Here is a 26,327-nt window from a genome sequence, read left to right on the forward strand (position 1 = left end):
AACCAAAGGGTTGCAGGTTCCATTCCCAGTCAGGGCACATGCCTGGGTTGCGGGCCAGGTCCCCACTGGGGGCCACATGAGAGGCAACCACACATGGATGTTTCTCTCTCTCCCTCCCTTCCCCTCTCTAAAAATAAATAAAATCTTTAAAAAAATTGTTGCGTGATCACGCAACGCTGCGGATGGCTCGTTGAAACATGAGAAATGAATATACACAGAAACAGGCAATTTTCTGTGGAGAAGTAGGGACTGAGTGGCCACTCTCCCAAGTGGGAAAGCCCCACCCCCCCCACCCCCCAAGCAGGGTTTTATTCTTGAATACCAATACCGTTTGCAAATTACAAGTAGTTAGCTTTTGAAAGGTGCTGGCAGATTTCCTACTGGGATCCTAAGCCAGAGATTTTGGGGTTTTATCATTTAAAAAGACTACAGGACTTAAAGTTTAGTTCTGTTTCCTGTCCGTGACTTCATACTCTAATTAAAGAGCATCCTCCAGCAAGCAGATTTCACAGGGTCTTTCATATTCTGTGTCTTAGGCCTGATTACTCTGGGAGTCCCCCGTTTCTGGCCCAGACTGTACCGCCCCTGTTACTTCCAACGGGCCTGAGTTGGGCAGAGGACACAAAGGCAGCTGGGAAACTTGGATTTCTCAAGGACTCAGGCATTGGCAAAGCTGAGGGGGCAGGGGTTGATGTCGATCACCCCGTTATTTCCACAGCCCCTCGAGTCTCGTTCCTGTCAATCCTTTATGAACACGTCTGTCTTAGGTTCATTCTCTATCCAAGAGAATTGTTACCCGTCATTGACTGCTGTTCAAGCATGAAAAGGCAGCGTTCATGCCAGGGAAATAAGTTTTGTCTCTTCAGTGTCTCCTGGTTCAGAGGCCTCTTACTCAGCCATAGTTATAGGCAGTTACGGATTCCTGAGACCAGCCAGGGTGGTCCCCAACAAAAAATTTAGCAAGTAGAAAACATGCATCTTAACTTTTATTAAATGGTAGAAGTATTGCCTGTCAATTTACTATGGGAGGGGCCTTCCTGTAAATTATGGGTGACAAATTCACCCATCCATAATTCTCTCCTTTTTAAGATACCAACTGAATGTTTTGGTTAATGTTTTTGCAAGTATGTGGTCACATTGTTTTTGCACAAATGGGATCATGCCGGATATACTCTCGGAAACTACGTGTAGCCATCTCTAGTGTTTTCTGAAATCAGTCAGTCTAGGATGGGATGGTTAAGTTCTACGTGGCCTTCTATCCTGTCGACATACTCACTTGAAGAGTGTTCTGCTTGTGGGCGTTTTTGTGCGTGGATTTCTGATCACTTTATTTCCTTTGTTTAGGTTTCTGAGAGTAGACGTTCTGCACCAAAATATAGGCACAGTTTTAGGGCTTTTGCTATTTATTCCTTCCTGTCGATTTTTTGCCCAACTCACTGGCGTTAGTTACGTTCCCAGTGTTGTGCAGCCATCACCACTGTTCCCAGAACTTTTGTATCAGCCCAAACAGACTCAATAGCCATTAAGTGATAGCTCCCTCTGCTTCCTTCCCTAGCCCCGGCAACCTCTAATCTACTTTTCATCTCTCTGAATTTGTCTATTCTAGATATTTCAAACAAGTAGAATCATACAGTTGGTTCTTTTGTGTCTGGCTTTTTCCAGTTAGCATAATGTTGTTAAGGTTCATTCATGTGGTTGTGCTTCACTCCTTTTTATGGTTGAATAGTATTCCATTGTATGGGTAGACCACTTTTTGTTTTATTCATCTGTTGATGGACACAGATTGTTCCCACCTTTTGGCTCTTTCGAATAATCTTGCCATGAGTGTGATTTGCAAATCTCTCGAGACCCTGCCTTCAGTTCTGTTGGGTGTATACCTAGGGTGGAATTGCTGGGTCATGTGGTAATTAATTCCCGTTTTTTTAAGTTATTTTCTGGCTATTGCAATGTGCTTATTCCAGCTGAACCCTAGAAAATACATTGTCATTATAAGCAGTTCATTGATACATACAAAGCTGAGGTCCCTGATCACCCCCATCTTTCCTGTTACCCAGGAACCAGTGCAGTTACTAGTATGGTGTGTGTTTTTCTATACATTTTCACGGGTGTATCTGTCGGTATACTAACTCGTACTTGGTTTTGTTATGTTTTGTGATAAATTGTATCATGTGTATCATTTTGCAACTTGCTTTTGTGTGTGTGACTTGGCTGTATCTTTCCATTGTATGTGTTATCAGATGGTGAGAATTTTATCAAATGCCAGTGAGGCCACAATTATGGGTTCTATCATAGGAAAGTCATTAATTAAAAAAAATAGAGCAGACATCAGGTGGGAGACAGGTGAGGGAGGCGAGGACGGCACGGCTGGAGCCAACAGTGTGGTCAGGCACGCAGCAGGCGGCGCTGTCGCTGTGTTGCACAAGCGTTCACTGACTGCGTCTGAGTGTTGAGTCTCCTCTCCTGTGCTCTCTGATGCCTCATAGTTTGTGCTGTGGACTGTTTTCCAGGCTTCTGCAGCCCTGGCCAGGAAGAAGGGGAAAAATTTGCATGATGACGTGACTATCTTTTGGCACAGGAAGAAAACAAGTGAGTTTTCAGTCGTTTTTTGCACGGTCTCTAATGCTTTGTGTGCAGGGTCCTTTAAGCTTTGAGTGGGAACCCTGCCCCAAGGCCAGTGGGAGGCTGACTCTGAGTGGATTCTTGCGTCTCATAGTGTTTCCTGGGGCTCCTTTGTAACCTCCTGTAACAATTATGAGAATTTTACTTGATCACAAAAAAGTGAAAAATACAGCCCTGGTTGGTATGGCACAGTGGATTTAGTGCCAGCCTGCAAACCAAAGGGTGGCTGGTTCAATTCCCAGTCAGGGCACATACCTGGGTTGCAGACGAGGTCCCCAGTAGGGGACGCGTGAGGGCAACCACACACTGATGTTTCTCTCCCTCTCTTTCTCCCTTCCTTCTACTTTGTCTAAATATAAATAAATAAATAAAATTTAAAAACGAAGTAAAAAATCCAGTGTCAAGGGACGCGATATCATAAACTCTGTTCTGACTCTTGCATCTTCAGGCCCCAACAAGAAAACTTTCTCCCACAAGGAGAAGAAACCAGGGGAGGGTGAAGCTGGCCAGAGCACAGAGGACACGCCCTTCCAGCACTCCCCTCTTGGCAGTCTTGGCAAGCCCACGGGGAGGGCTGTGGCCGCCAGTCTCCTGAATAAAAGGTGCGGCTGGTCGTTCTGCGGCTGTATCTGACGTGGCCCGTGGGTTCTTTGACTTCTAATGTCAGAAAAGAGGAGGGATTTCACAGCAGTCATGCCAAAGCATGAAAGGGAAGTGGGATGATACGCTGACACCTGAGTTGGGGCTAAGGGATGATGGGGAGTGGGGAGAGGAGAGGAGGACATGCTGGGGAGGAGTGGGGGCGGCGGGGAGGACATAGGAAGGTTGACCTTGACGGCTACTTGTCAGGGTCCTGAAGGGGCCCTGGGCCTCCTCAGTCGTCTGACCAGGTCCCACGTATTAATCAGTTGCTGTCATGCAGTTCTGCCTGACGTAGCAATGTATAAGCAATCACTTTTTCCCTGAAAACTTCTAAGTGGCCGTGGTAAGCCTATATTCCCAATGTCCTCTCTAGTGATTTCCAGCATGGCTTTTTGTAGGGTCAGCTTATCACCGGGAGCCTGCCAGTAGGGGGCAGCCTGTATGGGAATCTCTATTCCCAGATGTTTCCGCCTCCCCTTCTGCTCTGTCCTTCCCACTTTCCTTTCACCGCAGGCCTGCTTCCACGGGCCTTCTGTGTGATCCTTCACCCAGTATGGCCTGTGTATTGTTGCACTTAACAGTTTAGTTGCTGATTTGCTTTTGCCTTGTCCTTTCTCACTCAGTTCTGCTTATATCTTCTTTGACATTCAAGTTCCCAGAATTCTGGGAGCCAGCTGGAAATGGGGAAGCTGACAGAATGCCCAGGTTTTTCTAGAACATCCTTCTACTGAAATGAGGTTATATATGAAAATTTGTAGGCATAATAGTTCCTCATGGTGTAAAGTGTTTGCTTTTTTTATTTTCAAGCTGAATTTAATTTCTTTGATCTAGAAATCTGTACATATTCATTGTAGCTGTTTAAATGGGCTTATCTCATTTTAAAGGAAGTATAAAATATTTCAAAGTTTAAAATCATGGTGAATAATACGAGGAACACATTTGTGCTCATCACCCACATGACCAAGGCTCCTCGCGCTTCAGTGTGTGTGGTTCACCAGCTGTAGAGGAGCAGAGGGTCTTGAAGGATAAGGGAAGCGTCTGGAAGCGGGGATGGTGCGGATGTCAGACGGGCAGGAGGCCCTGATGCGTTGCTTTCTTTGCAGCTCTCCGGTGAAGAAGCCAGGTCTTCTGAAGGCCCACCCATTCGAGGGAGACTCTTTCGACTCCGGCTCCGAGGGTTCTGAGAGCCCCGGGTCGTGCGTGTCCTCCCTCAGCGCGCTGATAGGCACCGTGGCCGAGACGTCCGAGGAGAAGTACCGCTTGCTGGACCAGCGGGACAGAGTCATGCGGCAAGGTACGGTGGCCGCCTCTCTGTGGGGCCCAGAAAGCCGTGTGACGTCAGGATGAGGTCTTCTTGGGAGCCGGGAGGGAGGGCCGGCTCCTGGACTGGGGGGGGGGGGCCCGCTGCTGCCGAGCCTCCGGGCCTCTGACGAGCCGCAGGCAGCCTTCGTTGTTCCCTCGTCTCCGTCTCCGAAGGGAGTGGGCACAGACGTGGGTGTGCAGGGAGGATTTTGATTGTGCTTTCTCTTCTTTTTACAAAACTTACTTATTTTTAATTGGATTTTATTGCTTATGCTGTTACAGTTATCCCAATTTTTCCCCCTTAGCCCTGCCCCACTCAGCACCCGCTACTCCCTCGAGCAGTCCCCCCACCATGGTTCACGTCCACGGGTCATGCGGTTAAGTGTTTTGCCCACTCCATCTCCTATATGTGCTTTACCTCCCCGTGGCTCCTCTGGAACTCCCTACTTGTACTTCTGAATCCCCTCACCTCTTCCCCCTTTTCCCCACAGCCCCCTCCATCTGGCAACCATCAAAACACTCTCTACGTCCATGGTTCTGTCTCTATTCTTCTTGTTTGCTTAGCTTGTTTTTTAGGTTCAGTTGTTGATAGATTTGTCTTTTTTGCCATTTTATTGTTCATAGTTTTGATCATCTTTTTTTTTAATTAGTTCTTTTAACATTTCGTGTAATAATGGTTTGGTGATGACGAACTCCTTTAGTTTTTTTCTTGTCTGGGAAGCTCTTTATCTGCCTTCCAATTCTAATGATAGCTTTGCTGGGTGGAGCAATCTTGGCTGTGGAATCCTGCTTCTCATCACTTGAATATTTCTTGCCTGTCCCTTCTAGCCTGCAAAGCTTCTTTAGAGAAATCAATTGACGGTCTTATGGGAGCTCCCTTGTAAGGAACTAACTGCTTTTCTTAACTGCTTTTAAGATTCTCTTTATCTTTAACTTTTGGCATTTTAACTATGATGTGGCTTGGAGTGGGTCTTGTGCATCCATCTTGTTTGGGACTCTGTGCTTCCTGGACTTGCATGTCTGTTTCCTTCACCAAAGTAGGGAAGTTATTTTTTTTTTTCATTATTTTTTTCAAATAGAGTTCCAATTTCATACTCTTTCTTTTCTCTTTCTGGCACCCCTCTGATGTAGTTGTTGGACCTCTTGAAGTTGTCCTGGAGGCTGCTTACATGAGGATGTAAATTTTTAAAAAACTTACATCCTCGTTTAAAAAAATTTTTTTTTCTTTCCTGTTCTGATTGGTTATTTTTTGCTTCCTTATATTCCAAATCATTGATTTGATTCTTGGCTTCATCCACTCTACTGTTGTTTCTCTGTAAACTGTTCTTTATTTCAATTAGTGTATCCTTTTCTAACTGGATCTTTTCTATGCTGTTGAGGTCCTCACTAAGTTCCTTGAGCATCCTTATAACCAGTGTTTTGAACTCTGCATCTGATAGATTGCTTATCTCCATTTCATTTAGCTCTTTTCTGGAGTTTTGATCTGTTCTCTCACTTGGGCCATGTTTCTTTGTCTCCTTGTTTGGGCAGCCTCCCTGTGTTTCTATGTATTGGATAGAGCTGCTTTGACTGCTTAGAGTGTGGCCTAATATAGTAGGTGTCCTGTAGGGTTCAGTGGCACAGCCTCCCCTATCACCTGAGCTGTACTTGAGGTGTGCCCTTTGTATGGGCTGAGTACACCCTCCTCCTGTATTGAGCCTTGGTTGCTGTTGGAGGGGTTTACCTAGGCAAGTTAGCTGCAAGGACTGACTGGGACCACTGACCAACAACCTCTTACCTCCGTGGAGGATCAGCTGTGCTGGGGCAGGGTGGCGGTTCTCTGCAGTGGTCTGTAGCTGTCCACTGGGTGCTCTGGCCCTGGGGTTTCCCAGGTGGTGCAGGCAAAGGTCAGCCCCTACCTGTGTTTTGCCTGGGGCACGCTGCCTGAGTTGTAATCTCAGATGGCTGATGCTAGTGCTGGGCGGGTCCCAGGTAAAGCCAACCTGTGAATCTAGGCTGGCCACTGCTAGTGCTGGGGCCTAAGGCTCACTGAAGCTAGCTGTTGCTTGTTTGATAGGATTTAGGAAGTTGTGAAGCCTGAGCCAAGACAAGCTATTCATATGGAAAAGCAGCTTAGGTGGGCCCTTAAATTGGGTGCAGTGGAATCTCTGGGAATCTCCAAGGCAGGTCAAACAGTATTAGCCAGATTGCTGGAGTCTCAGATATGGTACCAGCTCCTAGCTCTGTGACTCTGTGGGGGGAGGGTTTAGAAAGGGGACAGTGGCCTCTGCTCACCTTGATACCATACACTTCATTTTCTCCCTGTATGCCACTGGTGCCTTTCAACCTGCTACCCTGGTGCTGGAGCTCAGAGGAAGCGAGTCTGAGTAGGTGTGTTTCAGTGTGGGTTCTTTAAGAGGAACAGCCTGGGGCTCTAGAAGTTTCTTCTATCTACTCATTCCCTGCTGGTTTCTGTAGCCAGAAGTTGTGGGGGCTTATCTTCCTGGCACTGGAACCTTGGGCTGGGGTCCTGGTGTGGGGCTGGGACTCCTTACTCCTGAGATATCCCTCCTGAATTTTTATCCACCGCACATGGGTGAGGAACCAGCCTGTCCTGTGTCTGTGCCTCTCTCACTAGTCTGGATGGATGTGGTTTCTTTAATTCTGTAGTTGTCAGACTTCCATTCACCTCAGTTTCTGACGGTTCTGAGTGATGGTTTTTTCTGTATTTTAGTTGTAATTTTGACATGGTTGTGCGAAGAGGCAAGCTGCATCTGCCTATGCTGCCATCTTGACCACAAATCGATTTTATTTTATATTTGGAAGAAAGTCTATAAATCATTGATCCATGCCAACTTTCAGGGCAAATTTTAGACCTTCAGAAAGCACACATGAAAAAAATAAAACTTTATTTGACAAAAATCCCAAGTAAAGTTAAGAAATGTCAACCAAGTGAAAAGTCTGTAACACAAAGGGCCGACTCCCTGATTAAAAAGGTCCTGTGCACATCAGTGTGAAACAGAACAAACTCGGTGGAAACACGAGGAGGGGCCCAAGGAAGTATCCTGAATTGGCTCTTAAATATATGGAAAGATGCTCACCCGGTCACACAATGAGACGCAGATGACACCCCGTGGGGACGCTGCATCCGAGGGCAGGCTAAGAGCTTCACTCCTGCAGAGGAAGCAGGGGGTGGGATCTTTGAGACGAATGAAAACGCATGTCTTTGACTTAGCATTCCATGTCCAATGAGTGTATCCCACACACACTGTGTGTGTGAGAGAGAGAGAGAGAGAGAGAGAGAGAGAATCACACATAGGGTTGTTTGTGACAGCAGAGATTGGACACTGGCTGTCCACAGAGCGAAATTGTGAACAGTGTACTAGAAGCCTGGGCTTATTTATGGAAATTCCACAGGATTTACTGTGAAGTGAAGAAAGAAAGCATGGTGCAGGAAGTCTGTAGTGTGCTACCATTTGTGCACAAAGAAGGGAGAAGAGTGTGTGTGTGTGTCCATGTGTGAGCGTACTTGCTTTGTGTGTGCATAAAGAGGGAGCAAGGTGTGAGGACGTGTTCTGTTTGGGGTGTTGTTTCATCTTTAGATTGTTCAGCCATGAGAATGTATTACCTATGCCAAAAATAAGTAGTTTATTAACATTAAAACTATGGGCAGTGAAAAAATAAACTATGGGCAGGAAAAGGGACATGTGCTCTTTGTAAAATTTTTTTTTTTTAATTAAATTTTAGCCGTAGGATTTTTCATTTCAAAATCAGTGGGATAACTCTAGTGCCTCCTTAATACTGTAATAAAAACTGCCATCATAAATTATGTCACAGACATGGTGATTTTTGTATTCCAAATAGTTACTAAGTACTGGAATTTTCCAAAATAAAAATGAAATATATATATATTTTGAATTGTGAAGTTGTTCTTTGCATTTCATTTAAAAGACACTTTTGTAACTTTTAATTTTGTGGGTAATAATAGTGACGTATTCATGTCAGGACCAGATAACTTCCATTTTGTGATTACTGTTACATTAAAAATATGAAATACCGCCCTGGCTGGCGTAGCTCAGTGGATTGAGCACGGGCTGCAAACCAAAGTGTCGCAGGTTCAATTCCCCATCAGGGTACATGCCTGGGTTGCAGGCCATGACCCCCAGCAACCACACATTGATGTTTCTGTCTCTCTCTCTCTATCTACCTCCCTTCCCTCTCTAAAAATAAATAAATAAAAATCTTTTAAAAAATCAAAATGCATTTATTTAAAAAAATACTGAAACAATAAAACAATATGCACTTTAAAAATATGAAATACTGTAAGTTTTATATGCATATATAAGGATATATGCATATTTTGAATATTTACATTTAAAAGATGGACTCTTTCAACAAATGTCCTGTGGCCTGAGTGTTTATTATTGAGGCCATCGTAGGAGCCCCAAACTCCCTGTGCGCCCCATCTGTGGTCAGTGGTGCGCAGGGAAGAGACTCATCTGGCCAGGCCAGACGGCCTCGGTGCCTAGCCCCCTGGTGTGACAGGCCGTGCTCTTCTTTCCCTGAGGCCCAGTGTTGTAGAAATATTTCTTATTTTTTGTGATTTGTGTGAGGTTTTTGTTATTTCTTTTAAAATCACGTGAAAACGCATTTCTCTGAATTCTTAATAACTGTGGTATGTTCTTCCTGTTTACTTGACATCATTTAGCTCGGGTGAAGAGAACTGACCTGGACAAAGCGAGGACTTTTGTTGGGACGTGCCCTGACATGTGTCCTGAGAAAGAGCGGTACATGCGGGAGACGCGGAGCCAGCTGAGCGTGTTCGAAGTGATCCCCGGCACTGACCAGGTGGAGCCCCGTGTTCCCCAGAGTCCCCGACGGGCCACCATCTGTGATTACTTGGGCTGGAGGCGGGATGTGTGGGGAGGGGACACTTCTTCTTTCATCATTTCTGTCCCTCGTTACACGTGATGTGGGACTTCACTTTTTTAGGGTGTGGCGGGACGTGCTGTTAACAGTCACGCGACATTGTCTGTCTGGTGACTTGTGCACTGAGCAGTCTTGTGAAAAGTGCCAGGACCACACGGGGCCCTGAGGCACAGCTGTGGATGCAGATTTATTTCACAGATTGAAAACTTTTTTGCATTTCCTTTTTCTTTCCACAATTTTATTTCTATCCTTTCCTGTGTTTATGTTTTGCACATTGGAGATTATGTTCTAGGTATAATATTATATGAATTTTCACTTAAAATTATATCATGAACATTTTCTTATATGATGAACTCTATAAGCATTTTTAAGTAACAGCATACTATTTATGTGCTTCTGTCAAAACCCACCATTTTGCAGCCATTAGATAGGCTGTTTCTAGTTTTCTAATCGTGTTAATAATTTGGTTGGACGTGCTGTGTGTGAGGCTTCCGAGGTGTGCGCATGATTTCTCAGATGGACTCTGAGAACTACGGTAACTGCGTCGGAGGGGTGGCCTTTCTTCAGGCTCCAGAGTGTGTGCCGGTACACATTCCAGAAATCACCGCTTCAGGTCCTTTTATTATTCTCGGTCAGTTTTGCCTTTGGGCTTTTTCTTCTCTCCTGGCTGGTGGCTTTTTACAGTTGTCCTTATCCAACTCGGGGCTTTCAGTCAGGCGGCAGCAGTCACGGCAGAAGCCCCAGGCCCCTGCCCCGGGGGGCAGTGATGACAGCTTGCCGTGGACGCCCAGGGCCCAGGCCTGTGGACGTCTGTGCTTCTGCCCGACACCACATGCCTTCAGCCCCTTTCTGCAGGTGGAATGTGCAGCTCCAAGCTTCTGGTGGGCAACTGGCGCCGGCCCCACCAGGCCCCTGCCGCTGCTACGCTCCCCAGTCCTCACTGTTGCCTCCATTTCATTCCTGCTCCATACAGACTTAGTCTGGTGTTGGGGCATGGCCAAGACCTTTGAAGGGGCTTTAAAGTCCTTTACCTGTCACACCACTGTTCTGGAGCCACACAGGTGTGTCTTCACATGCATTCCTCTGCTTCTTGATGTGACGGCCACTTATCTTCAAAATACGTTTTTTTATTTTGTTTCTGAATTTTGATTGTCACCTTCAAACAGAACTTTACCTGTAATAATAGTATTGATCTTGTGTGAGTGTGTATGTGATTTCCCCCCTTATTTTAAGGCACAGCTGCTGGGAGGCTGGCCCAGCACCTGTCACCCAGCTGCTTGTCCCCACTCTGTGTCTTCAGGTGGACCATGCAGCAGCTGTCAAGGAGTACAGCCGCTCCTCTGCTGACCAGGAGGAGCCCCTGCCCCATGAGTTGCGGCCCTCAGCAGTCCTCAGCAGGACCATGGACTACCTGGTGACCCAGATTATGGACCAGAAGGATGGCAGTCTACGGGACTGGTATGACTTCCTGTGGAACCGCACACGGGGCATACGGAAGGTATCAGCCTCTTCTGATTAGGAAACTAGAAAACATATCTGAATTCCAAAGTGAAAGTGAGAGTTTTTGTCATTTACTCTTAACTCTATCATGAAAAGTACACTATTTAAAATCATCACCAAGTCCTATAAAAATGTTCTTTGTGGGCTTTGTTTCAAATTGAAATTTGAGAAATTTAGGTAATCATGATTTTTCTAGTAGTTGATTCTCTGCATGGGAATTTGTGCATGGGATCTGTGTCTGTGAGGCATGCATGCATATAAGGTGTGCGTGTGCATACCAGGCCACTTGCACGTGTGTGAGGTGCATGTACGTGTCATGAGTGAGATGTGTAATATTCCCCTCTTGCTTGTGGCCAGGACATCACGCAGCAGCACCTGTGTGATCCCGTGACAGTGTCCCTGATTGAGAAGTGTGCCCGGCTTCATATCCACTGTGCTCACTTCATGTGTGAGGAGCCTATGTCCTCCTTCGATGCCAAGATCAACAATGAGAATATGACCAAGTGCCTTCAGAGCCTGAAGGAAATGTACCAGGACCTGAGGAACAAGGGTGTGTTCTGTGCCAGCGAAGCTGAGTTCCAGGGCTACAACGTGCTGCTCAATCTCAACAAGGGAGACATCCTCAGGTGAACCTTAACATTCTGAAGCTAGCCTAAGCTGTCTGGAAAGCAAGGTGTAGACAGGAAAAGAGCCGCTGGATTAGCAGTAGCTGATGGTGCTGAGTTGTCTCTGATCCTTAATGCTGGGATGCAGCCTGGGCAGGGCTGTGCAGTCTGCAGAGCTGAGCCGCTGGGAGCAGGATGGGGTGTATGCCGGCACTGGCACATCTAAAGTTGCCCTGGATGGATCCTTCCCAAGAATAATTCTTTGTCAGTAAGAGAGAATGAGGAAAGAAACGGCCAAATGAGCGGAACAGGTGAGAGAGCCAGGACAGGGGTGCCTGGGGCCCTGTCAGAGCCGTTAGCAATTCTCTGGGTCCAGGCTGTCTCCTTGTGCACACGTGCGCACGCTCCGACAGAGATCTGAGTGACCCGAGAGGAAAAATGGGTGTGAAATGAATGCCACGGGTGTGATTAAGAAAGAACGGATTTTAAATCCCAGTCTGATACATACGTAGAAATAAGGCAGAGTCCCCCAGGCTCTGTCGCTGGTGAACTGTACGGGATGACAACTGGCGTCTCCTTTAGTTCCAGGATTCCGCTATTTATGCCGAAACTCCTTTTTAGCTTAATGTTTTCTCTAAGAACCTTGTCCCAGAATATCTAGATATGTGGTTGATACTAAGTTTTAAAATTAAGTCTTGGAGGTAAACTTGTCATGGAAAGTGGCTGTATTGCCTTTTCATATGTGATCTACACGTGTCCTCTCTCTTGAGTAATTGAGTCAAATCAGTTTGTTTCTGAACAAAACAAAGTTCAATTTTATTTCTTAAACATTGTCATCAAACATAGCTGGCCGTTGGTTGTGATCCCGGTAACTCTTAGATAGTCAGTTCTGAAATTGTCTGAGTTCATTTACGGTGTTCACCATCTTGAAGAAAGCCTTTTCTCCCGTCCGGCCCGAGAGTGGTGGTCTTGGAGTTGGGAAGCAGTGAGTGTGAGGTGCATGTCACCGTTGAGACCCTCCTCCTCATGCGGTTCAAATCTAATTTTTTGTCAGATCTGTTTTTATGGGTATTTTGTCTGATTAATTGAAAATTAAATTCTAATCTCTTTTATCTCCTTCAACTAACAGAGAAGTACAACAGTTCCATCCAGCTGTTAGAAACTCCTCTGAGGTGAAATTTGCTGTTCAGGCTTTTGCTGCATTAAACAGTAATAATTTTGTGAGATTTTTCAAACTCGTCCAATCAGCTTCTTACCTGAACGCTTGCCTTCTACATTGTTACTTTAATCAGGTGAGTAATGTCACTGTACTAGCAGAATTAGAAGAAAATAGGTTGTTACTTGTGATATTTAAGTGCTTCTCTAGCCCACAAAGAGTCCTGGACTAATGCCTGCATCCCTCGTGGCAGCCTTCCGGGCAGCTTACCCTGTTCCACAGGGGTTTGCATCATCGATCACTGAAGGCAGGGAAAAATACTCTTCTTATGGTTCAGATAAAAGAGATCTCTTTATTTTTTAAATTTAATATTTTTAGGGAGGGGTAGGGAGGGAGAAAAAGAGGGAGAGAAACATCAGTGTGTGGTTGCCTCTTGAGCACCTCTACTGGGGGACCTGGCTTACAACCCAGGCATGTGCCCTGACTGGGAATCAAACCAGTGACCCTTTGGTTCACAGGCTGGCACTCAATCCACTGAGCCACACCAGCCATGGCAAGAAATCTCTTTAGAACCATGTAACTACAGTTTAGCACTTTAAAATAATATATTTTACTTATTTATTTTTAGAGAGGGGAGAGAGGAAGAGAGCAACAGAAACATCAGTGTGTTGTTGTTCTCACACGCCCCCTACTGGGGACCTGGCCTGCAACCCAGGCATGTGCCCTGCCCAGGAGTGAAACCATCGACCTTTCTTTCAGTTCACAGGCTGATACTCAGTCCACTGAGCCACACCAGCCAGGCTCAGAGTTTAGCACTTTTGTCTTCTGTGGAAACAAAAAAATCAAAAAGCAAAAAACTGCATGCACCAAGTGTCTAATTTAGAGATTTTCAGTGTTATTAATTTAAATTTTTAGAGTGAGCCTGATGACACTAAATCCATTTCAGTAAATATCTCCAGTGCCTTCTCTTTGTCTGTGCTGTGCTGTACTCCGGGTTATGAAGTTGGGCACCTGGGGCTTTGCCTAGGGTGTGAGCTCCTGGTCTCAGAATCTCTAGGCAGGTTTTCAGTCCCAGCCTAAGGGCACTTGGGGGTGATACAGAGCTGCCTGCACATACTCATGGTGTACACAGTGTCGTTTCCCAGCTGCGGGGCCGGGGGAGGATGCCCCACCAGGAGTCCTTGCTGAGAGCCTTTGGGGTCCACTGGGTGTGGAGAAGGCTGCCTGGGCGATCCCAGGGAGCTGCTGTTTGGTTCTTGTGACTCCAGGTCATTTTTCTTCTTTGGTCACACACCATGTTCTCCTGTAAACAGTGACTAAACCCACAATTGTATCCCAGGCAAAGAATCTTGAGCAAGTGTGCCCATTGTCAGATCTGACAGTTGCCAACAGAAGTGACATTCAGGAACAAATGAAAAGGTTTCTAACAGTGTGCCACTTGGGGAACTCCGTGCAGTTGACAAGAAACTAGTAGTTAGTGTTTTTGAAACGATGGTTTAGTGTTATTAGACTGTTGCTCATGGGTGCCCGTTTTAGTAACGTTAAGCCCACGCCGTCCCCGGGACCGCCTCCCGTGCTTCCTCCTCGCTCAGCCCCTGCTGTCGAGAGCGGTGCCTCCGGCCTCCGGGTTGCTGCACTTGCTCTTCTCACTGCTCCCCCTTCCCACAGAGCCACACGGGGCCGCCTCCTCTGGGTTGTGGCTTCGCTGCCACCTTCTCGGCTGTGCCCAGCCCTTCACTGCTTCCTGTCCTCTTCCTCTGCCTTTCTTTTGTCGCACTGCTGCTGTGAAATGTACTGCGTGTTTTCGACATTCGTTTTATTTAGTGTTGGTGTCTCCCTAACACATCAGCTTCATGGGAACAGGGTTTTTGTTTTTTTCCCTGCTATAGTTGCAGTGCTAACAATGCCAGGCATGAGGGAAATGCCTGGTAACTACGGGTTGAGGTAGTTAGCACTGGAAGATGCCACCCAGAGTCTCATCACCCAGCACAAGTTTTGTGAGCATTTTCACATTTTTCTTTTGTCTTCTTTTCAAGCATTTGTTTAATGCTAAGAAACAAGTTGGTGTCTGACTCTTTTACTTAACTTTATGGCATGCATTTTTCAGTGGCATTCCATGGACTTGGTGACCATTTCAGCAGCGACACAGCCTCCTGTTGAGCGGGTGCTGCACAGTCTACTTTCCGTGCCCTGCTGGGTGGCAAGGTGGTTGTGGTTTTTTTTGTTTCTGTTACAAATAAGGTCTTCAGGCTGACCTTTCCTCTGTATGAAATTGTTTCCTTTGCGTGCATTCCTGGGCATTTCCCACTGAGCAGGTGGCCTTAGGTCACCAAGCCTGGGACCCAGAGAGCCAGGTTGCTCTCCAGAGAGACTGAGCTACAGCAGGAGCCCTGTCCCCCATGCCAGCCCGTCATTCTGGGGTCCTGTGGCAACTGACCCTTTGAGACGGCGGTGATGGCCTTCTCCTTTCAGATCCGCAAGGATGCCCTCCGGGCACTCAATATTGCGTACACTGTGAGCACACAGCGGTCTACTGCCTTTCCCCTGGACGGCGTGGTGCGCATGCTGCTCTTCAGAGACTGCGAAGAGGCCACAGACTTCCTCAACTACCACGGTCTCACCGTGTCTGATGGGTAAGAGCTGAGCGGGGGACCGCAGGGTCTCTCCTGTTCCTTTTTGGTCTTGGTTCTGAGAAAGGGCTGCGAAGTGCCGTCATGTGCCCGGCCCTGGAAAAGGCGCGTCTCACGTGCTGCCTCCCTGGCACCCATAGTGGTGCTTGGAGTGGCTGGGAACATCGCCAGGTCACATGCTGCTTATTGGCAGGTTGGGTTTAGGCCCAGTTCTGTGTGACTCCACAGTCAGTACTTTTCGCAAGTGTCTGAAGAACTTAAGGACAGAGGCCTTCTCATTCCCTTGAGGATGGCTTGTGCTGGCCCGTGACAGGCCACTGCCCAACTTTGACGGCCCAGACAGGTGGGCACGGTGGGCCAGGCCAAGGGCGTCTCTGCTTGGAGTCTGAGTGAGTGGAGAGCCAATGAGGCTTGCGGACCCTGTCCCGGAAAATGGCATCCTGATAGAAAACATGACGGGCATGCCCCAAGCTGGGTGTCCAACCCCTCCCTCCAGCTTCACCGCGTGCGTGTGCCTGTAGTCCTGTCCTCATGGAGACGTGGAGGCTTGGGAGGGAGCCAGGAGTGTGTAGGTGTGTGCCACTCCGTGCGTGGCTGTTAGCAGGCCAGGCGGCTCCCGTGTAGGCTGACAGCGGTGGGTGCTGCTCCCTCCTGATTTCCACGTGGCTGTGTGGCGAGTCAGTGACAGGGACGGGGCTTCCGGCGTTGTTGCCAGGCGCTGAGAAGTGAAGGCTGGCCTCTCACCTGTGATGTGTCTCTGGATTCTCTTTGGTCGGAGTAGCTGTGTGGAGCTGAACCGGTCCTCGTTCTTGGAACCAGAGGGGTTCCTGAAGGCCAGGAAGTCGGTGTTTATTACCAGGAAGCTGACGGTGTCAGTCGGGGAAATCGTGAACGGAGGGCCGTTGCCCCCCGTCCCTCGCCACATCCCCGTGTGCAGCTTCAACTCCCAGAACAAGTACGTCGGGGAGAGCCTGGCCGCGGAGCTGCCTGTGGGCGCTCAGAGACCCGGCGTGGACGTAGCAGGTGAGTGAAGCCGCGTCCGTGGGAGGGAACTCGCTGCTTGTCCCTCTGGGAAGCCTCCTGGGAGCCGGAAGCATCTGTCTGGTTTTGGGGTCTGGGTGAGGGAGTCCGCTCAGTGCTCAGGTGTTTCACCTTGAGATTGTCCTGAGAGGCTCCCTGGTGTCGTGGTGCTTGGTTCTCACGGTGAAGCTCAAGTAGGACGGTCAGCCCTCAGAGTCACTGTGGGTGGTCCGGAGCTTGTCCTCAGGGCCCGTGTTTGTTTGCCTGTTCTCTTCCAGGTGCGGGGAGAGGAGAGGAGTGTGGTCCTGAGGCGGACGCATCCCTGCCTGTCCTCCTCCCGCATTCTCTTCCCCTCCCGGCGTCCCTCCCGGCCTCTCTGCCTCATCACCCAGCACCAGGCCCAAGCGTGGCGTCCAGCCTCTTCCTGTCCCCCGGGCAGCCCCCTGTGCAGCCGGAGCTTCTTCCTGCAAAGCCTGAGCTTATGTACTCGGACGCGGTAAGGGGCCTTCCAGGTCGGGTTCCAAAGGGCCTGTTGTGCACACATGTTCCTGCCTGACCATTGCCTGTAGACCGAACCCACTAAGGTGGTTACACATGTGATCTTAGAATGTTCTGAACCAGCCGTGGCAGGTGCCACTTTGGGACCTGGACCACGAGGCCTGAGCCTGTGTCTCCGACGAGGAGTCTGGGGCTCCGAGAGCAGGGACGATGTGTGGGTCTCTAGCTTGTTGCCCAAGGCTCTCCTTGAAAGGCCACAGGGGACCCATTTTAAAATGCCCCGAAGGGTTTTTGTGGGCCTGATGCTGTTGGTAGAGTAAGGGCCGCCCTGTGTCGAGTGCTTCCTGCTGCAAGAGCTCTGCAGACAGCCGGTGTCCACGGTCACCCTGTCCCAGAGCCCCCTGCACTCCCACTGTCTGCTCTGAGTGGTGCTTGGCACACTCATTCGCAAGCCGGTGGGCATGTTGACCAGGGACACGGGGACCACTGTTACCTCCACATGTCCACTGACAGGCGTGTCCCTGGGGTCACTGTGCCCACCAACATGTGTGTCCCTGGGGTTGAGCTGGGCCGGTCTACCACACACGTTGTGGGACTCGGTCTCGCCAGCCGTTGCTTGGACAGGTGCTGGGCACTACCCCAGCCAGGGGAGCGAGGAGGGCTGAGGGGGAACGTGAAGACTGGCCGCAGACTCTGAGCGTGTTTGATGTGCAGGGGTGGCCCGGGGGGCCTTCCTTCCGAACGGCCGTCCTCAGGCAGGCGGGAGACTGCTCATTCCTCTCCAGAAGGCTCCTCCCTTTTCGTTAGCAGGAAGTCTTTCCATAAACAGCATGGTAGCCCGTGTTTGGAGCATTGAAACACCTTCAAATAGTGCCCAGTGACAAGGTCTCACCGAAATTTCTGCCCCAGATGGGATGTTCCACGAGAACCCGATGGTTCTGTGAAGGTCTTCGGTTCCCTTGGGTTATGAGCCCCGTCTGGACTGAGGCAGTCACGGCCCGCCTGACCACCTCCTCCCCTGCCCCCTCCGACCTCTCTTTAGGACCTGGCCCAGGTTGTGGACGAGCTCATCCTGGAGGTTCTCCAGAGAGACTGTGAGGAGGTCGGTGCTGCCGGGGCGGCCTTCGCAGCCACAGCTCTGGGGTGAGTGCGGTGCTTCTCCCGCTCTGCCGCTGTCCACGCTCCCTGGGACCGCACTCCATCCCTCTAGGCGTTTCCTCTCTCAAAGCTGCCCTCAGCCTTCAGCGAGAGCTTCCCATTCCTGCGGGCCTGAGTGCTGGGCCTGCCCCCTAGGCTGGTGTGATCCTTCCTGTGTCTGAGCTTCCGTTTGTCATTGGTGTGTAGTTTCCGTTCGTGTCGGCTTTCTGAGCAACATTAGGTTTACTAAAGTTGTAAATTAAAAACCTATTTCTTCAAACTTTAAACACAGCAAAATTCTAGTAAAGTAAAAATTAGTTCATTCTCTACTAAAAATTAAAAATACTCAGAGGAGCCATGGGGCGGTGAACATACGATACAACATACAGTTAATATATTATAGAATTGCACCCTTGAAACCTGTATAGTTTTATTAATCAGTGTTGCCCCAATAAATTCAGTAAATAAATATTCAAAGCCCCTGCTGCCCAAATTAAACATGCTCACTTTGTTTGATCTTGGGTTAAGTTTCAGTTTATAAATTTGACAGATTAAATCCCATTAAACATTTTATGCCATTTACATTTTACAGCATGGCAAAATTTCCTTATGCACTTACAAATTTTACATGTCTGATTTTGTCTAATACTTAAAACATCTAGTCTTAATAAACAAATTTAATAATCAGAATATTTTTTAAGTATTCTTTTAAAGATTTTACTAATTTTTTTTTTTTTAGAGAGAGGGAAGGAAGGGAGAGAAACATCCATCAGTTGCCTTTCACATGCCCCCAAATGGGGGCCTCATGGGCAACCGAGGCATGTACCCTGACTGTGAATTGAACTGGTGACATTTTGGTTCATAGGCTGGCACTCAGTCCACTGAGCCACACCAGCCAGGGCCAATAATCAAAATATTTCTAAGCTCTTAAGCAACTTTTGTAAAGCTGATTAAAATCAATACATTTAGTAAATCAGACTTTCTTAAGGATTTCAAAAATTTTAGTATATAATAAAGTGACACAATGATAAATTATATTTCACCTGTAAACCAAAAAGTTGAGGGTTTGATTCCCAGTCAGGGTGTGTTCAGGAGGCAACTAATAAATGTTTCTCTCAGGTAGTTGCTTCTCTCTTTTCCTCTCTTTCTGGAATTAAAAAAGAAGTATATCTCATGGGCATGAATATAGATTATACAAAAGGATCAATGGCCTTGATAGATCTGATTAATATTTTTATACTGGAGTTATATACATACCTTCTTTTAAATTTATTTTATTTATTAGAAACATCAGTTTGTTGTTCCACTTATTTATGCGTTCATTGGTTGATTCTTGTATGTGCCCTGATGGGGGATTGAACCCATAACTTTGGTGTATCAGGACCGATGCTCTCCCAGGGCTGTCAAACTCTTTTTCACCGGGGGCCACGTCAGCCTCGTGGTTGCCTTCAAGGGCTGAACGTAACTTTAGGACTGTGTACATGTAACTGCTCCTTAACAGTTAAGTGAGAGCTCAGTGCTGTTGCCGGTTAGAAACAAGGTGCCGGGCCAGATAAAACAAGGGGGAGGGTGGGATGCAGCCTGCAGGCCTTGTGTGTGCCACCTGCGCTCTAACCAAAGAGCTGCCCTGCCAGGGCTACATGTACTTTCTTGGTGGAAGTAAATATAAATGATTTCCATGGGCTTAATTTTTTTTTATTGTGGTAAAATATACATAATAATTTCTCATTTTAGCCAGTTTTAAGTACACTTACACTATTCAGTGGCATTAAGTGCATTAACAAAGTTGTGTGTCTAGAACTTTCCGTCATCCCAAAGCTACACTCATTAAACAGTAATTTGCCATTTTTCTCGTTCCCCAGCCCCGGTAGCCTCTCTTCTGCTTTCTGTCTTTATGAATTTGCCTCTTTCAGGTTCCTCATGGAAGTGCAGTCATAACGGTGTTTGTTCTCATGTGTCTAAGTTTTTCAGACACAAAAATGTCTTTAAGGTTCATTTGTGTTGTAGTGTGTGTTACTATTTCATTCTTTTGTTATGCCTGAGTAGTGTGCCTGTAAATACATACACACACAAACACATGTACAAGTGTATACACCACGTTTTTTTATGTGTTGATGAACACTTGGCTTGGCTCTGCCTTTTTGACTTTTGTAGATAATGATACTGTGAACATGGGTGTACGGATAACTGAGTCTCTGCTTTCAGTTCTTGTGGGTATATGACTAGAAGTGGAATTGTTGGATCATATGATCTATTTTTAATTTTTTGAGAAAATGCCCAATTATGTTCCACAGTGGCTGCACCATTTTACATTTTCACTAGCAATGAGCAAAAGTTCCAATTTTTCTATGTTCTTGCCAACACATGGTATCTTCTGTGTGTACGCGTGTGTGTTTATAATAACCATCATAATGGGTGTGAAGTGGTATCTTGTAGTTTTGATTTACATTTTCCCAGTGACAGAGATGTTGAACATCTTTTTTTCATGTGCTTATTGGCCATTCATGTATCTTCTTTGGAGAAATGTGTATTCAAGTCCTTTGCCCATTTTTGAATTGTGTGTGTGTGTTTTGAGTTCTTTCACATTCTATTAATTCCTTATCAGATACGTGATTTGCAAATATTTTTTCCTCTTCTGTGGATTAGCTTTTCATTCTCTTGATCGTGTCCTTTCATGCACAAAAGTTTTAAATTTTTATGTAGTCTAATTTATTTTTCCTTTTATTCTTTGTGCTTTTGGTGTCATGTATAAAAGATCTTTGCTGACCCCAGTGCTTTCAAGATTTCTCCTTATGTTTTCTTCTAAGAGTTTTATAGCTTTAGTTCTTAAGTTTGGGTCTTTGATCCATTTTGATTTCATTTTTATATATGGTATAAGGATCCAACACCATTCTTTTGTATGTGGGTGTCTAGTTTTCCCAGCACCAATTGTTTAAAGACCGTCCTTTCCTCATTGAATGGTCTTAGCACCTTTGTTGCGAGTCAGTTGATCATATACCTGAGGGTTTACTTCTGGGCTCCTTATTCTGTTTCATTGGCCTACATGTCTGTGTTTGTGTTAGTGCACACCGTTTTGATTGTTGTAGCATTGTGGTGAGTTTTATTCTTAATTCACAGAGTGTGAGTCCTTCAACTTTGTTTCTCTTTTTGAAGATTGTTTTGCTACTTGAGGTTCCTTGAAATTCCATATGAATTTTAGGATGGATTTGTCTCTGTAAAAAAAGCTCTTAGGGTTATTATAATGATTACATTGAATCCATAGATTGCTTTAGGTAGTATTAACATCTTAACAATATCAAGCCTTTTAATTGATGAAAGTAAGGCTGTCCTTAATTTATTTTAGCAATGTTTTATAGTTTTTTATCATACAAGTCTTTCATCTCCATGGTTAAGTTTAGTTATTTTATTTCTTTGTGCTGTTGTAAATGAATTGTTTTCTTAATTTCATTTTCAGAATTTTCAGTGCTAGTGTATAGAAATGCCATTGATTTTTGGATATTGATCCTTATATTCCAAATTTGCTGAGCTTTTGCTTATAAGTTCTAAGTTTTGAGTGTTTCCTTAGGATTTTCTCTAAAGAAGATCCTGTCATCTGTGAATAGACATAATTTTCTTCTTTCCAATTTGGACATTTTTCATTTTTCTTGTCTAATTGCTCTGGCTATAACTGCCAATATGATGTTGAATGAAATGACAAAAGTGGGCATCCTTGTCTTATTCCTGATCTTACAGGAAAAGTGTTCATTCAGTCTTTCATCACTGAATATGTTAGCTGTGGGTGTTGTCATGTTGAGGAAATTTCCTTCTATTCCTAATATATTGAATATTTTTAATCAGGAAACAGTGTTGAATTTTGTCAGATGTTCTTCTGCATCAGCTGAGATGATTGTGTGGGTTGTTTTTCATCCTGTTACTGGGGTTGTACTATTATTGATTGATTTTCATTTGTTGAGTCATCCCTGCATTCTAGGAATAAATCTCACTTGGTAAAGTTGTATGATCCTTTAATATACGAGGTACAGTTCACTCTTGGACAGCACAGGGGTTAGGGTGCCAACTTCCACACAGTCCAAAATTCACATATAACTGATGACAGTTGGCCCTTTGCATCTGCAGGTTTAACCAAACTCAGATTTAAAACAGTATTTTTGATATGTGGATAGGAGTGCAAAATTACTGTTTTCGACCTGCAGTTGAGAATCTAAAGATGTAAAACCTGTGGATATAAACAACTATTGAAAAAAAAAAATCTGTGTATAAGTGGACCTGTGCAGTTCAAGCCTGTGTTGTTCAAGAGTTAACTGTATTACAGCCTGGCTGGTGTGGCTTGGTGGATTGAGCACTGGCCTACCAACAAAAGGGTCGCTGGTTCGATTCCCAGTCAGGGCACATTCCTGGGTTACAGGCCAGGTCCCTGGTTGGGGGCATGTGAGAGGCAACTGATCAATGTATCCCTAGCACATTGATGTTTCTCTTCCTTCCTTTCCCTCCTCCCTTTCCTTCTCTCTAAAAATTAAAATGTTTTTTAAAAAAAGTTAACTGGATTACTTTTGCTAGTATTTTGTTCAGGATTTTTACATCAGTATCTATAAGGGGAGATTGGTTTGTAGTTTTCCTGTAGGGTCTTTGTCTGACTTTGGTATCAGATCAAGGCAATGCACGCTTCATAGGAGTGTTAGGAAGTGCTTCCTCTTCAGTTTTTTTGAAGAGTTAGAGAAGGATTGCTGTTAGTGCTTCTTTCAAGGGTGGGTGGAATTTATTAGTGAAGCCATCTGGCCATTGGCTTTTCTTTGTTGGGAGGGGTTGTTGACTATTCACTCACTCACCGTGCTAGTTGTAGGTGTCACTGGACTTTCCGTCCATTCACGCGTCCGTTTTGGTAGATTATATGTTTCTAACCATGGGTTTATTTTTTATGCTAAAAGCCAAATAAGTTTCTTTTCCTTTGCCAGTTAGAAGTTTAGTTATGTGGTTTGCTTGACATTTATTTGTTTATTTATTTGTTTGTTTGTTTATTTCGAATGATAATCCACTTTGCTCTGTCTAGTGTTTCCAATGCTGCTATGGAGGAGTTGTTAACAGCTGAAACCACAGGCATTTTGAGACACATTGCAGTTGAAGAAATGACTAAGGAAAGAGAGCGGAAGGAGGAGGAGAGGCGGCAGGCTGAAGAGGAGAGGTGAGTGTGTCTCATTCTTGCAGTGCATGTGGGGGTCCGAGTGTGTGGACACAGGCGAGAACCCACATGGGCCTAGGATGCTCTTGCTGTTGACCACTGCGTCTGACCAAGGCTCACCTAGGTTGTCCACTGCATCAAAGGCTCATCTAGGTTGTCCACTGCGTCAGAGGCTCACCTAAGTTGTCCACTGCATCAGACCGAGGCTCACCTAGCGCCCTCATACACTTTGGCCCTGGGAGTGGACAGGGGCCTTGAGGCTATACTTACAGTGTGAGCAGTGGCTCCTCACCACTGGGAGACGGGAAGGGTGGTGGGCAAGGGGGCTGGAGTTGGGGGCAGCTGTGTGGTCTGTCTGCTGGGATCAGATGGTTGGGCTTACGGACTCAGACAACAACTCAGAAACCCACCTGTGAGGTCATGGAGCGTGATGCCACTACTTATTTTTATTCTTAATCATTACCCTTCTGCTTTTTTCTTTAAAAAAAAAATGCTTAGGTTGAAACAAGAAAGAGAACTGCTGCTGACTCAGATGAGTCAGGGCCTGGCTGCAGAGCTGACGGAACTGGTGGTGACGGAGTGTGTGAGGGACACCTGCTCCCAGGAGTTGAAGTGAGTGAAGCGCTGGGCCCTGCGGTGTGGGAGGAGAGGCTGGCCGGACGGAGGAGCGTCGTTTAGGCGCTGTGGTCCGGCTGGCGCAGCTCAGGCCGGCTGGGTTTCACTTGGACAAGGAGCAGACGTGTCCTTGGACGGCTAAACACTGGAACCCTGTGTCTGTGTGTGTGTTGCCTCCAGAGAGCAGGTCTCTCCTTCACTCTTATCCTCGCTGTGGGCCCGGCACTGGGCATGGGGATGTGTCTGCAAGAGAACTGACTGGTATTCTCCATGCCAGGTTGCTCACTGTTAGTTTTTCTGAAGTAGGAGATCCTTCTCTCTCTTTTTAAAAAATCTTCACCTGAGGATTTTAGAGAGAGGGGAAGGTAGAGGGGGGAGAGAGACAGAAACATCGACTGATCACCCCTCATACGTGTTCCAACCAGGGATTGAATCTGTAACCTAGGTATATCCCCTGACTGGGGATTGAACCTGCAACCTTCTGGTGTATGGAACAACGCTCCAACCAACTGAGCGACCCAGCTTGAGCAGAAGATCCTTTTCTTGTTTCGTATGTTAAAATACGTCTTGAAGCTCTCTCACTTGAGAACTTCATTGATTTCCACACCAGGTTTCAGGGAAGATGGAGGTTTAATTGTGCGGGGAAACCTGCCCTCATGCGGAAGCTCCCCGAGACAGCCCGAAGGTGACGGGCTGCTCAGTGCCGGTCACAGCTCCCAGTGCGGATGGGGAACAGAGCCGGAACGCACAAGAGTGTTGTTTAGTAATGTTTGTTTCCATCTCTGTTAGTTGGGAATCTATGTCCGTGTTTGTTGTAAGTAAGAGACTTCACAAATGATGCGCACATGTCTGTTCTTAGTCCCAGGAAGGGGTGTTAGGCGTTCAGTAAACCCCGGGCTCACTGATGTGCAGGCCCCGTGCTGTTCCCCTTGGTCCCAGGAGACTCGGGCTGCACCTCACCCGAGAGGGTGGCTATTGGAGATGGGTCTTGCTTTTTAGTCTACTTTGATTCTGTGACTGAATATATTTGATAAAGTGCTCTCGTTCTTTCGGTTGATAGAACTTTGTTGTGAAAATCTCTCGTGGATGCTGGTTTGTCTGAGGGCCTCCGCTGTGTGAGCGCGGGCTGCCAGTTATCGTGCAGGCGAGACACTTGTCACTGCCCCCGTCAAGCACTGCTGATGGGACGATGTCCTGATGCTCACTGAAAACTGAACTTCCTAACCATTTTATCGAGACGGGGGTTTATTTCTGGACTGTTTCCAAGGGCCCCCGTGGACCCGTGCTCTAGTACCCTGTACTACTCTCGTCTTTTCTGTGATGTTTGTCGTGTGGTGATTCTTTTCAGATGGCTATGCACTAAGTAAAACAAAAATCTGAAAGCTTGTCTTGGCAGCAAAGACGTAATGCGTTTCACTGTAAAGGACACAGACTCGTACTTTGAAGGCAGGCCCTCAGGTGTGCGGGTTCTGGGGGCCGTGGCTCCCGTGGTGACGGCCCTGTTCCCTAGGAGCGCGGTGGAGACGGACCGGAGGATCCGTATGGCCCGCTGCTGTGAGGTCGTGTGTGCCCACTTGGTGGACTTGTTTCTCGGGGAGGAGATTTTCCAGACTGCAAAGGAGACCCTCCAGGAACTTCAGTGCTACTGCAAGTATCTCCAGAGGTGAGTCTCGTGTCCTGACAGGTAAAATCCACACACGCAGGTAATGTTTTTTCCTAAAGCGTATGAAATAAGGGTGTATGTAAGGAATTAGATCGGGGGAAAGTTCTGTATTTCGATAAATATTTATAGGTTGCTTTCTATTGTTTACTATTTGTGCTTTACACAAAGAGGGCCATGAACAAGCCAGGCAAATGATAGCTATGTGCAGAACATAATTTGTAATGAAAAAATGCAATTCTTAGGGAAATGTAGTTGTTTTGGATTTACAGGTAGTAGTATACCCTAAGGACAAGAAGGGGCATAATGAACACACACTCAGCATGGTGGTTACTTTTGGGGACAAGAGGGTGTGTGACTAAGCAGGGTCCCCAGGCAGCATGGGCACCGTTCTTAACTAGGTGGGAGGACGTGGGTGTTTGACTCACCGTTAATCTTTAAACTGGGCCTGTATGTGTTACGTGTTCTTTACGGTGATTCAGTTCGTGTAAAATTTAAAATACGTAATCATGTTCTTGGTAGTTGCAGCCGCGTGAGAAGGAACACAGTGAACAATGAGTCTCCGTCCCATGAGAGAGTCCTCCTCCTCAGCAGCAGCTGCTGCTTGTGTACCCCAGACACGCGCTGTCCTTTCATAGTTCCCATAGTGCTGCTGGGAGCACGCTCCCAGCTCCGTTCCCAGCCGTCCTCTCCTCCCTGTGCCCGAGGGGTGGAGGCCGGGTCACAGCAGCGCGTTAGCTTTCTGGATTGCTGTTGGTGGCACCGTGATGACCCACTTGGCCCTGTGGGTGGACTTCCACATGACTTGCTCTCTCCAGCGGTGACAGAGGACTGTGGTAGCCATCCTTGTGCGCACAGT

The 26,327-nt window shown here is 46.8% G+C and overlaps 1 protein-coding gene across 1 annotated transcript in view; it reads left to right on the forward strand.

The window, feature by feature from the left end:
• LOC123828013 (minichromosome maintenance complex component 3 associated protein) overlaps window positions 1-26,327 on the forward strand; it is a 47,739-nt gene that overhangs the window by 3,344 nt on the left and 18,068 nt on the right. Inside the window, exons 4-17 of the mRNA XM_045852514.1 lie at window positions 2,508-2,586; window positions 3,068-3,221; window positions 4,365-4,555; window positions 9,251-9,390; window positions 10,772-10,969; window positions 11,329-11,597; window positions 12,706-12,868; window positions 15,205-15,365; window positions 16,144-16,385; window positions 16,661-16,878; window positions 17,923-18,023; window positions 23,065-23,196; window positions 23,692-23,805; window positions 25,319-25,471. Of these exons, the coding sequence (XP_045708470.1) occupies window positions 2,508-2,586; window positions 3,068-3,221; window positions 4,365-4,555; window positions 9,251-9,390; window positions 10,772-10,969; window positions 11,329-11,597; window positions 12,706-12,868; window positions 15,205-15,365; window positions 16,144-16,385; window positions 16,661-16,878; window positions 17,923-18,023; window positions 23,065-23,196; window positions 23,692-23,805; window positions 25,319-25,471 (2,315 nt within the window). The remainder of the gene's footprint in view (window positions 1-2,507; window positions 2,587-3,067; window positions 3,222-4,364; window positions 4,556-9,250; window positions 9,391-10,771; window positions 10,970-11,328; window positions 11,598-12,705; window positions 12,869-15,204; window positions 15,366-16,143; window positions 16,386-16,660; window positions 16,879-17,922; window positions 18,024-23,064; window positions 23,197-23,691; window positions 23,806-25,318; window positions 25,472-26,327) is intronic.

Source organism: Phyllostomus hastatus, unplaced genomic scaffold (genome assembly GCF_019186645.2).
Source record: "Phyllostomus hastatus isolate PE091 unplaced genomic scaffold, TTU_PhHast_1.1 phas_contig_948, whole genome shotgun sequence".
Classification (NCBI taxonomy): Eukaryota; Metazoa; Chordata; class Mammalia; order Chiroptera; family Phyllostomidae; genus Phyllostomus; species Phyllostomus hastatus.